This window comes from Saimiri boliviensis, chromosome 5, assembly GCF_048565385.1.
Source record: "Saimiri boliviensis isolate mSaiBol1 chromosome 5, mSaiBol1.pri, whole genome shotgun sequence".
NCBI lineage: Eukaryota > Metazoa > Chordata > Mammalia > Primates > Cebidae > Saimiri > Saimiri boliviensis.
The window spans coordinates 95,785,766-95,800,610 of NC_133453.1; the positions used below are offsets into that span (position 1 = coordinate 95,785,766).

Here is a 14,845-nt window from a genome sequence, read left to right on the forward strand (position 1 = left end):
TAAAAGGAATCTTGTATGTTAACGTTTAAAAATGGCTCCACCTAAGTCTTTATCTGAACACCAATAAAAAAATATTTTCCTGTTCATGATGGCCATGAATGAAGTAATGCCCTTCTGTGGGGTTTACAAGATGGAAACGGTGAATATTCACACACGTTGCTGCTTAAGACACTAGCATTAAATGTCGAAACTACTCTTGCCTGCAAGTCATATGTCTGCAGTTTCCTGATTCTGGCTACTTAAACTCCTCATTAATATCTATTCTAAACTGTGTCTTAGGCAAGAGCATCCCTCTTATAAATAACATCAAAACCACATTAAACCTTTTGCAATAGCTATTTGCTGGATTGCACATTCGCCTCTTTAGCCCTTAAACAAGCACAGTTCACTTGCCCCCATCTACTGGCACTCAGCTGTCTGATTTTCTGTTTAACACATTCTGGTTAATAAGCTGTCTACTTTTAAGAGGTCTCACTCTGGTGCTCAGGACAGGACGACAAATCACTGCGACCAAAGACTGTTCCTTCCCCACCAAAGGGAGCTCTCCAGATCTCTCTTAAAGAGGGTGATTTTCTTGCAAACCACTTCCCCCTCTCGAAACTGCCCACCTCTCCAACATTTCCCAGGTCAGAAAAGTAACCTCTTTGAATTTTGAAAAGGCATTGATTATATTAACTCAATATTAGATAATTATTTGATGTCTAAAGAAAAAGAGGCATGCCACCAATAACATACTAATGGAGCATTCATACCTGTTTTACTGAAACGCCCCTCTGCAACATTTAAGTTAGCAAAATTTCTAATTTAACCAGTAAATTTGCCTATGTTTGCATAGCTTAGGGTTGGATAACTGTTTATATTGACATTTCAAAGTGTTCCTTGATTTAAGACACTAAGAATCAAAGCTTTTATGACATACACAGGAGAATTTTGTATTGTGTTCTAAGTCGAGTCATATTAAAAACATTTTAACTGAACAAAATCTAAAAGAGGAATTTATGAATTCATGAGAAAATTACAGAATTGATTTGACCTTAGAATATTTTACCATTTTTGTAATGAATTGAATCATGTTGAATGCAATAGCAGATCCTTGTGTTATTATATAGTTCAGTAAGTCATATGAGATTTGCATAATTGTTATGCTAGTGAACAGGTAGTGTGCATATGCCATATATATTAAGTAGGATACATGACACATGTACGATCTCTAAATACTTTTAATTTTTTTCTGTAAAGACCACATATACATACCTCTGTTAAAACAAACCCTACTGGGTGTGAATATGTGCACACATGTTTAGTATCCATCTTTTCCCACTGCTAAATTCAAAATCTCCCCCTTGACCTCACCCCACCACCCAACGTCTGAAAAATCAGGTTCTTAGTTTAGCTTGAGCAGATAACTTTAACAGGCTTGTTTGAATAAATATGCCAAAATACTTTACATTCTGTCAGTATCTAGTCAGAAAATTGTGCATGGAAAAAAAGAGATGAAAAGAACTGAGACAGAAAGAAAATTAGTGCCATGGCAAGCTTTCAATACAGTATCTCTGAGCCAAGTTTTCTCGGTGAAATGACACATCCTCACTAAAATACCCCTTTTATATAATTATGCACTGAGCACACATAACCAAAAGTAACTTTTATTTTTGTTCCTTATCGAGGAATACATATTGCCCAGGCTAAGAATGCGGAAACAAAAGCTGGGATAATTATAGCTAATTTAACTTTGGAAAACTCTTATTCTCTAGCAGTCCAGCATACAACCCCCCAAACTAAAGTTATGTAACAAGGTAATATCAACAATGAGAAACTGCATGATAAAATCCTGCCCAAAAGTGAAAAATGCTAATTTTGTCTCATTTAGCAGCTGGATACAGAAATGCTCATTAGTTTTAAGAGGGTTAATCCTTTTAACTTTTGCATATTGATATGCCAATTATGCCTAATTGTACAAGAGGCATCAGTCAAGGTAATAGTGCATAAACACATGAAAGTTATTAAGTACATCCCAACATGTAATAAAGTAGGTGTTAATTGGTAGCTGAGTTCTGCGGGCTATTGAGGTGGATAATTCATTGAGAGATGGATCACTTGTAATTTCTCTCCATAATTCCTTTTGCAGTCTCATGCTGTGATGTTTTCATGCTTGTCAAAAACAACTGCGGCATAGTGCCTTTTGTTAAACACAGCCAATAAAATATGTTAGGCATCATTAAATATACTTAACTTTTAAACTTTTTCAAAGGTACAGTTCTTACCGATAATACATTATAGAGACTCCAATAATTTACTCTAACCACTGTCTCAAGTTCATAGTTGATGAACATTTTAGCTGCTTTAAAAGCAAAGTCAGGCTGGCAGCATTGTACCTCCCAGGAGACAATACTTTTAAATGAGAAAGTAAATAAAGGAAAATGCATATCTCATTAGTTACTTTATCTAAGGATGTACTTCTTACTCCCCAAATATAATTGCTGGCTTCCTCATGCTAAATTTGTCTACAACACCTGAGGAAAGAATGATTACAATCACACGTTTCTCAAGCTCCTGAGATTAGCGTTGGATTAATTTTTTGAGTGAAAAATGGGGAATAAATATAATCAGTAACATGCTACTCAGCAAGTTTATCTCATTTAATAACTCAGTTAGGAAGCTGAATATTTTATAGGCCCCTATGATATTAACAGAACACTCAATTAATAGCTCACATGTTTCTGCAGGGTGACTGGAACTCAGCCTGTCCCCAGCTAACCTATTTCTCCTCGCTCTTGCTCTCACTGTGAGAAACAAAATAGATCTGGGGTCCAAAAGAGTGGCTAACATTGCATAAATAATTTTGTAACATCCTATGGCCTCAGCTGCAAGTTACCACCATTATGGAAGAAAATTAACCAGAGGAGACCCATCGCAATCAGTGGGTTTAGTGGCTCAGGATGCGTGCAGGGCCAGCGACACAATTGGCAGTAGAGTTCATCTCTAACTATTTTATTTCAAATCTTCCTAATGACACATTATCGAGACAAAATGGCTTCCTCTCCAAACCTTAAATAGCCACACCATTTCAATCCTTTAAGCCCACTCCAGATCAAATCGTACTTTCCAGTAACGTATATTATTGGGAGATTTTAAGGAAGAGATTTTCAGGGTTTTTTTTAAGATTTTTTTTTTTTTCTCAATTCATTCTTAGGTAATTTTAGCCTCTGGCTTTTCAAAGTGATGTACTGTATTTGGAAGTCCAAACACCACATGCTAGCATAACCTCATTATTTTTATGACATTGAAGCATGATAGTAGAGGCCCTTAAAACGAGTCAAAGGTGCTCTTCAGTCTAGCTCCAAATCCACTTTATCACTCTGGATTAAGACCAGCTCTTCTCTTGCAACTGGGGATATGATTATGACTATAAGTAGGCAAGATAAAATGCATTCCAAAAACAGTTTTCTCATGCACGTTAGGCAAACAAATACAAGACTAACTAGCTTTTTTTTTCTTTTACAAAATTCTGCAGGATAGAAAACTTGGGCTATTTAGGGTATTTGACTTACAGGTTCAGTGGCCTTCCCAACATCGGTGAGGATCATGGATTTACTCTGGCTGAGCCTGTCATGGTGGCTGTTGGCATTTTTTATTCTCATTTGCACAGCTCCTGTGCATTGGCGGGTAGAATTCAGTGTTTCCACAGAAGTATCAGACTTTGTAGATTTCTGCATATTATAGTGCTATCCTGATAAAATAGAAAATGTATTATGTTATTCTAAACATATGCTTTTCCATGAAAAACTTTTGATGGAGTGTCCCTTTTAATCATTAGGATATTAAAAGTTGATAAAGAAGAGTCTTCAACTCTGTGAGTAGTGAAGAAAAAGTAGTGACTTTGTATTTTGTAAGTTGGGACCTCTATACGTGGATAGTACTAGACATAACAGAGAACTTCAGAAGTCTATAGGTAGCACAACCATCAATGTGTATATCTTAATTCCATTAATAAACTCCTCGAGGCAATGAATTACAGTCTTTCTTACATAGAAATGATGTTGCCAACCAATCATCATTAGGATATATGCTTTTTTATCCACAACTTCACTGATCCATTACGCACTTTACCCCTACATGCTACCATTAGCACCCTCTCTTGGTGAACAAAAATCTCCATGAATAAGGTCAAATTTAAGTGAGTAAAATTGGTGTCAGAGCAAAACAGACCCCAGAGCCCCTACCTCCACTCACAATATCCACAGGGCGAAATTAAAATTCCTTCATCCACTGCCATCTGCCAACTGAACTAGATTTTCTAGCTTAGTTGGACATCATATTTATAAAGAATATGAAGAAAAAGAAAATCAGCACCATTTATTTTAATAGAAGGAGTCTGATTTAGGCAAGAAAATTTCGTATGGGCACATTTTAAGGGAGCAGCAATGAGAAAAATAGAATTTGGAGGAAGACAATGAGAAGAACTGAACGGTGGCAGCATCAGAGGGCGAACCGGGAGAGTTTTAACTGAGCCCCTCATCCATAATCCTCTTCAAATGCCCCTCCTCGAAAGTTCCTCAAGTGAACACAACATCTCATTACAAACAGAATAGTTGCAATGCAAACACATCTCATTTTCTGGAAACAGCCCTCTTCTTGCCTGATTCTTGTCTCCAAGTCTTACCTAATCGACCTCCTGTGGGGGGCACTGAGCAGGTGTGTACATTGAACAATACTGTGACTAGTCTGTTATGGAGCAAATATAACCCAAAAGAAGAATCATGTTTTAAGGAGCCAAGGGTATAGCTACCTCGATGTTTGTTGGACCGACAATGTAATGGTCAAGCAGGCAGACATTAAGATGAATAGAAAAGGAAGCATTTTGATAGGAGAAAAAAAATGTTACTTTACAATAAATACCATTCAGCCAATTAAATGACAACTTAGAAAAGAAGCTATTACTTAGTATCTACTATGTGCTAATCCATCTGTTCAATGACTGAATCTAACAAAAATCCTATAGAATAGCCATTAAATCCATATTTTTATAGGGAAAAAAACAAGGATCGAAGAGACTCCTAATTTTTCCAGTAAAACAGGCAGAAAGAAGTGGAGGAGCAGGTATTTTACTCCCAAGAGAAGACCCATACGTCCATCAACAGTTGATTAGATAGACACATTTTAGTTTACACAATGAAAAAATAAACAATTAAAAAGAACAGACTATTGATGCATAAAACCACATGGATGAATTGCAAATTTATTCTGCTGAGTAAAAGAAGCCAATAAAAAGAGAAGAAGATAGGGAAGAGGAAAAAGAGGAGGAAGAGGAGGGGAAGGAGGAGGAGAAGAGGCATTTTTGTATAATTTCATTTATATAGTATTCTCAAAAATGCAAACTAATATATGCTGACAGAAAGCTGATCGGTAATTGCTTAGGGAAAGGATAGAGGCAAGTATGGATCACATTAGATAGGAGCAAACTTTTGGGGGTGATGGATATGTCGATTACCTTGATATGTCTATTATCTTGGTGATGGTGGTTTCATAGGCATTTACGCATATCAAAAACAAACAAATTTATACATTAAACATTTGCACTTTGTGTTTCTTCAGTTATAACTCATGAAGATGTTTATAGAAAAGTTTTAGGAATTGCTTAGCCAATTCATTTTGCTCTTATTTTTACTTTCTATGTGCTTCCATGAGTAATGCATTACTCAAAATTATCTAACTGAGAATGCAAGAGATTTTTCAGTAAGTATAAAATAAAAATTTGAAATATGTATTAAGAAAAAAATAATATATTTTTTTCTAGAAAAATAGTTTTCTTCTCTGAGTTCTCCTCTTAGTGCATTCAAAGGTTGATCTTCCACGTTTCTTAACATATTCAAACTCTAAAGACAGTGTGTTTGTAATATTGGTGGGGGAAGTCACTCAGGCTGAAGCCACTCCCTTCTGGCCAAGAGCATCTAGCCACGGTATTTACAGAGCTCAAACTTGTACCATATACATGACATGTTTCTTCCTCAGAAGCTGCACAAATTTCAGTATCAAATCAAAATTTGCATTCTCGTATTTCACAATCAAACCATAATTTTCCTAGTAATGTGCTACCGTCAAAAGGCTGGATTACAACAAAGCCTTTTATCTGACTTCCCCACCTCTGTTTTCATGGAACAGGCTGCAGACAACATTTTCAAGATTTTCCTTCCTCAGATCTTTCCATCAGGCGGATCTCTCTCCCTACCACAGTGCCAATGTTATTTCTCTTAATTTGCTCACCGTCTCTCCTCCAGCGCTAGCTTCCTTTTCCATCAGACCCCATCCTTACATTTTGTTAACACTCTTCCACTCCGCCTCTTCTCTTTATTCTTTTTCCTATGCACTTTGTTCTGCAAGGTCATTCACTTGATGCTATTTCATAATTATTTTTATATGGTTAAATATTTGGGGATTTCTAATTTTGCAGAGCACTATATTGCTCTGGGGTGATAGAGGAAAATGACACAAAACCTCATCTTAAAGATTTCTATCAACAGAAAACATACATTTATCCCTTCGATCTGGCACCATCTTGGAGACTGGAGATAATCTTTGTTTACCAAGTGTCCCAGAGTTTTGAGAGAGCAATAGAGAAACAATAAATAATTAACTGAGTCTAGGGCTGTGCCCAGGTAGGGAGAAGAGCAATGGCATTAAACTCAGGTGGAAGTGAGAGGTAGAGAGAAAGAAAGTCTGCAAGAAAAGATCAGATCATACCAGAGCTAAGTCAGTGCAGGTTGGGCATTTCTGGCAAAGGGTTCGGTAATGCGGAGATATGCAGATACCTGGGATATTATAAGGTAGGTACTGAAATCTGTCATGAAGGGAACATAAGTACCAGGGAAGTTCAAAGAAAGAAAGAAACAATGGATTTCATGGAGAAGGTGGTATTTGACTTCTGGGTGGGGATATCTGATCATCTTCCTTATCTTTCATCTGGCAGAACGATTGACTGAGACTCCAATCACTTCTAACCCACAGAGGGGCTGGTATTCTAGACACACTGAGGGGGAGAATGTGGGTTGCCCTGGACTTCGATGGTTTTTGTGGATGAACTGAGAATGGAGACAAATTGAGAGGGAAGCAGGGTCCCGCTGCAGGACATAAGGCGGACAGTGGAGGATGGAAATCTGACAAGATGGTAATGACAGCTGCGTCAGTGGCTGTGGGACCTGTGACTGCTGTATATGTGGGTTCAGAGATTATTTCCTCTCATTCATCCCATTAGGAGCCTCTCATACCAAGCAGACAGGGCTATTTCTAGGCCATATTTTGCAAGTTGTTTTGGGGTTCCACTTAGACCCCTTTCTTTTTTCTCTTCCAACTCCCTATTTTCCCCCTGTCTACATCCTAACCGTTGTTTTTCCTCTAGCAGACACCCTGTCATCCTTTTCATATTTCAGCTGCCAGAGCACCCACTGCAGCATTAACTTAGGCCTCATCCCAACTACAGAGTCAAAATTTATAAAAATTTCCACCATCCATTCTTCCTTACCTATGAATCACTTAGATATGGGAGGGAATGATTAGACTAGCTAACACAATGTTATTAATAATTAGTCAGACTTTCCCTTAACTCCCAAGGAAGCATTTAACTGAATCTCAAAAACAGGAAACTCTTCTGGCTACATGAAAGAACTGTCTTAGAGTAGAAGAGCCTTGATCAGTTCACTCCATTTGTGCCCTTATGTAAATTCAGAGAAGGTGGGATTTTTGACTGGGGATGGGACATTAGCATTCTATAAAATGGTGCCTCCTAGAGCTGTCTGATGTGATGTCCCTGTCATGGTGGTCTCATTTTTTTAGCCTTTATGAAATAAGGTTCAAGGGAAGAAACTCCATGGCAAAGCCTGTTCAACATCGACTCAAAGGAAACCCTCACACCCCAGAGTCCGTCTTGACTTGGCTTCCAGAATCTAAGTGTGGTTGTACTAATGCCACAATATCTGTATTAATTTCAGGGTGTTCTCTGAAAGAGAATGAGAATATTTTGTGAGTCTTTCTGCATTGTTATTCCAAAAATATTCACAGGAATGTTAAATCATATTCTGTTCTTCCACCCATGTTTTCATTCTTCACTGACCCTCAATTTTCTAGATTTAGTAGATTACAAAACCAATAATATTTGCTTATGCTTATTTCTATGTAATTTAGGAACATCAGGCATGTTAACTACAATATTAATATCATATTAAGTTGAGGTTTTGCCTGAGCTATGTGCCTCTTCGGTATTCCCCTTGTTCTTCCTAGAACATGTCATCCACTCCTGTCATCATCATTGTTGTTACTATTAAATTTTGTTAGAGAAAACATTGATGCCTTGTGCATTTATGTTCTTACAGGAGGCACACAGAGCACTGGTGAATGACTAATGAAAATATTGAAGAACTGGCTCATTTTGCATGTGTTTGAGATATCCATTGATTTTACTAAACTCTCCAAATAAATATCCCTGAGTTAGAAATTGAAATGGAAATCAGTTGAGACTGGCTTCACTATTTCTCTAGACTTCCTGATTTTAACAGAAGAGCAAGAATACCTTGTGATATTGCACTAGTTCTACTTTCAATCCTGTTTAAAAACAGGAAGCAGTAATGAGAATGCACTTTGTAAGAGTAACACGAACTCTAGCTCTCCTCAGGAAACTTGGTTCCATGGTGTCCTGGGCTTCTGGGCTCAATTTCCCCACTCGTACTGCAAATAGGAGGGAACATGATATTTCATCTAATCAAAACTTTCATAGATGCTCTCCCAATTATTTGCTGCACTCTGTTAATTACACTAAGGCTCAGCAGCCTGCCCTTTTGAGTTAGAAAGTGTGTTTTTGACATTTCTTTTACATCGACAGCATTAAAAGTAAAAACATATTAAGACTTTTTTGAGATGAGAAAAACTAAGTAGGCACTATGCTATAATCTTTAGGCTTCTGAGCAGAGAAAATTTAGGCTTGAGTATCCTGAACATCTTCCCCAAGGTGCCACACCCTGTTCAGAATAATTGTAGGATGGCACTCAGGGCCTACAACCCCCAGCATTTTTGATTTCGCCATAGACTCCCAAATCAAGGAGAAATTGTGTATGGAAAGAATAGATAACAAGAACTGTAAAGAAAATCTGGCAGATAAAATGATCATAATGTAGCCACGTTAGGTATATAGCACACAAGTCTTTCAACGTAATCAGTTATAAATGTTCCGGTGCTTCCTGACAAAACAACAGAGACTAAATGTTTGTTGAACGTATAAATGAAAAACAAATACGGAAACTAGTTAATGCCAGTGTATGTAGCCTGGCAAAGCACTGTCAATAAGAAAATGTATTTGACCAAGTTTCTAACTTTAAAAATTTATAACTCATCCTAGCTAAAATTTCTTAAAGTCAACTAACTATGGATATTTTAGTGTAAGTAAGAGGCAGAAAGAAACAATGTTTCTCATGCCTTCTGAGGCCAATATTAAAGTATGGTTGGAGAGTCACATAAATTTTTTTTAGTGTAAAAACACCATATTTCCCAATAATCCTGTCTTCTCATTAAAAAATGACCATATTTATCACAATTATATCATTTGCAGGAATTTTTACTTTGAGAATAGTCTTCCTTGAATTTCAGATTTCATTAGGTACTTGATACATTTTCCCTAAAAAAAGAAGGATGCTTCTATAAGACATAGCTTATCACTAAGAGTTTTCTGAGGAAAGTATCGGCAGCAAGCAATGGCCATACACTCAGGGAATTCCTATTTCATGAGTGTTAGCCTGGGTTTTCACTGTGTGGCAAGAGACCTGTATATTTAGCACATTCACCATGAGGAGCCAAGATCCCCCCTGCTTAAACATGCAGGAACTTTCTGTGGTGACATGACCCCGTTCCTTTCTCTGCATGTATGAGAAGAGCTGTTTCTCCAGGTCTGCTAAGAGCTCATGGCAACTCCACAGACAAATAGTATTTCTTGGAGAAACTCATTTCTATCCCCTGGAAAGATCTTATGTTGATCTGTGATACAACAAGTCTGTTCTCCTGTGGAAATGACTTGTGGTCGGGGTAGCTCCAGTAATGTGTGCCACAACCTTCGCGTCACACTTTCCTGACAGGTCAGTAATTAACTTGCATTGCAATTGTTTGTTGTGTCCACCACAGCAGCCATTTACCAAAATAACATTTTAATTTCAGTTTCCTTCCAGTTCACTTTCCTTTTCTTTTCTCCCTGTGGCTTCTACATCTCTATTAAGTCTAATTTCCCCAGACCACTTCTGAAAGCTGCGAGAGTGCAATAAAATTCAGTTTCAAAAATGTCGAATATAATGAGAAAGGAAGATCACAGTAAAGGAATGTGACCACAGCCACCCCATTGGGTAACATTGTCTTTGACAGGGTGGGTGTTATATATAGGAAATGTGATAATAAGGCTTTGCATTTATTTAACTTATAGCAGGGAATCTGAGTATATGCTACATTTGCTGACAAAGTCTGACAAGTCTGCTGCATGGTAAATTGTAATACAGTTATTATCACTGCACACAGCCATCTTAAATGGTGAAAATGTCAAGTAAAATATATTTTGAAAGTAGAATAATGTGTGGTAGGCAACCTTGATCTTTCTTAGCTCTTAGCCTTTCAAACTCCATTCTATTGGGAGCAAAGCAGCTGATTTTACACTTCAAATATTTATTGAGCCTCTACTCTGAGACATAGACTTGCTATATCCCACATGTTCTGCAAAGTTACTAAGAACCCTGCAGTAGAGTTAGGCACAAGCGTGCTTGTCTACCATGAAGTCTGATTAGAGTGCAATGGAGAATGGGACTGGAGATGATTTCAAGGTAGAGATGATGTTAGGCCTGGATGCTGTATGATAAACAGGACTCTGATAGGCAGAGAGGGGATACTGAGAGCAGTACAGGCTGAGATCACAGGATTGAAGGAAAAGAGGAGTGAATATTCACACAAGATCATACAGTGTTGGTGGCTAAGTGGGAAAGCTATGGTTGATTAAGACTGCATGAGGAGAACCAGACTATTTTGATTAAAAAATTAGGGTTTTGTCTTATAGATCCTGGGGAAATTTGATGATTTTGTTTAAGGTATAACCCCTTTCTAAGATCCTTGATGAAAAGTAATCCACAAGTAAGGATCCTCGACCCTTGAGGCTGCAAAACAAATATATGATATGCTTGTGGGATGCTTCCTAATTAACTTTAAATCAAAATAAATATTACAGTATCTATTTGTAAACATTAATCTTATGAAAAGAGCACTCTGTGATATGGAAAACATATTCCAGAATTTTAGGAACCTCACTTTGAACATCTAGGTACATGTTCAATGCTTCTGGTCACCGATCAAATGAAAGGAAAGGTAAAGACTTAACAGGAGGCCGGGCGCGGTGGCTCAAGCCTGTAATCCCAGCACTTTGGGAGGCCGAGACGGGTGGATCACAAGGTCGAGAGATCGAGACCATCCTGGTCAACATGGTGAAACCCCGTCTCTACTAAAAATACAAAAAAAATTAGCTGGGCATGGTGGCACGTGCCTGTAATCCCAGCTACTCAGGAGGCTGAGGCAGGAGAATTTCCTGAGCCCAGGAGGCGGAGGTTGCGGTGAGCCGAGATCGCGCCATTGCACTCCAGCCTGGGTAACAAGAGCGAAACTCCGTCTCAAAAAAAAAAAAAAAAAAAAAAAAAATAAATAAATAAAAAAAAGACTTAACAGGAATAACTAAATAAAGCATTTAAAGAAAAGGTCTCCAGGGTGCAATTGCATCTAATTGAAGAGATAGAAGGAAAATAAAGTTAAGATTAGTAGAACTGCTTCTGAATTTCCCTCTGATGATCAGGCAGGTAGTAAAAAATTGAAAAGCAAATAGGAAGAAAATGCCTGCACCATTGTAATTACATTTAGGGAGCATAAGAAATTTTATGAAATGGCAATCTTCTTAGATACAGATGAGAGCCATAAGGGGCGTAAGTAATGCAATCTCCTCTGTTTCCTCTGTCAGTTTTGACCTAATCTAGCAAGAAATGCTGAGCGATTTTCCGCCTCTTGCATACAAGTATCAATTAAGGGAAAACAGGGTGACTATCTTAGGGCACTGATGATGAAATGTCACTTAAAGAGAAAACATCAGCTGTAGAACAAGTTGCTCAGCAGCTATAGTATTAGAAAGCGCTGGGGAAACAAATGGAGCCTCAGACCCTCGCTGGGACGAGCTAATTTTCTAATCTTTGTTGGGAGAGTATCAAGTGCAAAAAGTAAATTTTAACCTGATATTGTTTCAGTTTCCTGGGATTTCTTGTTCTACAGTGTTTCTTTCTTAAAGTGTTTGACCAGTTGGGAAGTCTTATTAGGCAGAATAAATGTAATCACCCACTGGTTGTAGCTATGTCAGGCTATCTCTATTTTGGCCTGCCCAGAGTTCAAATATGTGGAAGTTGCATATTGCATAATTAGTATCCCACAGTAATTAACAGTAATCAGTAATGGACAGCAGTCAAATATGGTTGACATTTGTTTTATTTAGCAAATTTGCTGTTGTATCTATTAGTCTTTTTCTAATGCTCATGTCTCCAAACTCTGAATTTATTAGATTGAATTTCAGTGCCAAAAGGGCAGGTCTAATGATGGGACAGTAATGTCATAGTGTATTGTTGTGAAGGATGATGACTGTATCATTAAAAGTTTTCAGAATATCTCCTTTAATGTATTTAAAAATCAGTTCTCTTACTCAATTATTTATGAGTAAAATACATTTTAAATAGCTTGTGTGTGTGTGTGTGTGTGTGTGTGTGTGTGTGCGCTCATGCCTATGTTTGCATATAAAGTTCAATGGATTGTCACAAACTGAACACATTCTTGTAATCACAGCCAAAGCGAGAAACACAACATTATCAGCACTTCAGAAGCCCCCCAAAACTCTGTTCCAGTCATTACCCACATTGCCCCAGTAAAGCTAATCATTTCTGTCTTCTGAGTTTTGCCTGTTTTTGAACTTTACATCAATGAAAACCTAAAGAGTATACATTTTCTCTCCGGGCTTATTTCACTCAAACTTTTATTTGTAAAGATGATTGCTGTGCAACATTCTTTGGTGACGTGACTGTGCAATACTTTTGCTTGTTTTTTAAATCAGTTTGTTTGTCCTTTTCTGACTGATTTATAGGAGTTGTTTAATATTACAACCACAAATCTATTGTTAATATTTATGTTGCAATAATTATCATTTCCCACTGTGAGTTGCTTTTTCACTCTCTAAATGGCATCTCTTCATTAATAGAGGTTTTTAATTTTAATATTTTCTAACTTATCATTTATTTCTTTTTATGATTAGTGCTTTTTATTGCCCTCTTAAGAGACCCTTGCCTAATTCAAGGCAAAAAAGACTATTCCCATCATTTCCTCAAATGATTTGTTGTTTCAACTTTTATTTATTTTCAGAACTATGATTCATCTGGAAATAATGTTTGCGTCTGGTGTGGAAAGAAAGTTATACACACACACACACACACACACACACACACACACACACACACCTATACGTATATAAATTGGAAGGACCTGTCATCTCTCCTGAAAGGACCAGGACAGGAACTGGCTTTCCATCTGAAGTGACCAGTTGCTGGTGAGCTCTCCTAGCCACATGTGGTCACAAAAGGTTCAATTTGAAAGGTGCTGACAGTGTCAAGTAATCACATAGATCAGTGGTCACAATCTAGGCCACTATTGGAAACTGGGGATACAAGTTGAATAGGAAGAGTTATACAACAGGTAAGTAGAAACAGTCATTGATAATCTGAGAGGGGCAATACTGAGACATTCAGATTTGTAGATTGTTATCAACTAGGAGGTTGGTTGCTAGGTGGCACAGTTCTCAATACCAAGTATTTGTTCAGGTCTGGCTCAATTACCCACAAAGGAGATTGGCAATAGAAAGGTAGAACCTCAAACCTAGCAAGAGAGTGAGGCAATGAATGACCAGGTTACCAGCAAAGGAAGTTGTGGTCAGGGACAAAGCAAATACCCAGTGAGGAAGAGATGACCCACTAAAATGATGAGACTTGTAAATAAAGTGGGAATACACTTGATTAGTACATCACAAGCTCAGACCAAAAGGTGAGATCACTAATTATAATTTATTGTTGAATCCACAAAATCCCATTCTACTTGAATTAAAGATTATCTGTATTAAGTTAATGTTTCACCTGAAAAGTCAGGGTCAGAAATAACCAGTTACGGATGTGCAAATGCTTCTGGCAGTGATGAGAAAGAGAACTATAAAGTAGTAATTCTCAGTGGTCAATGTGTGGAGCTTATTAAATACGCAGACTTAGCTGAATCTTCCACAGATATTCCCATTTAAGGAGAATGAGGGAGAGGCTGAGAAATTGCATATTTTGTCATAACCCCTAAGGGGTTCAGATGCATCCAACCCAAATGCCCATCAATGATAGACTGGATAAAGAAAATGTGGCACATATACACCATGGAATACAATGCAGCCATAGAAAAGGATGAGTTCATGTCCTTTGCAGAGACATAGATGAAGCTAGAACCCATCATTTTCAGCAAACTAACACAAGAACAGAAAACCAAACAATGCATGTTCTCACTCATAAGTGGGTGTTGAAGGATGAGAAAACATAGACACAGGGGTGGTGGGGGCTAAGAGAGGGATAGAAGTGGGTGGGGGGATTGGGGAGGGATAACATTAAGAGAAACACCTAATGTAGTTGATGGGGGGATGGATGCAGCAAACCACCATGGCGCTAGTATACCTATATAACAAAACTGCATGATCTGCACATGTACCCCAGAACTTAAAGTATAA

The 14,845-nt window shown here is 37.7% G+C and overlaps 1 protein-coding gene across 1 annotated transcript in view; it reads right to left on the reverse strand.

Annotated features, from left to right (window-relative positions):
* ARHGAP15 (Rho GTPase activating protein 15) overlaps positions 1-14,845 on the reverse strand; it is a 645,891-nt gene that overhangs the window by 615,909 nt on the left and 15,137 nt on the right. Inside the window, exon 2 of the mRNA XM_003921995.3 lies at positions 3,552-3,730. Within this exon, the coding sequence (XP_003922044.1) occupies positions 3,552-3,716 (165 nt within the window). The 5' untranslated portion in view covers positions 3,717-3,730. The remainder of the gene's footprint in view (positions 1-3,551; positions 3,731-14,845) is intronic.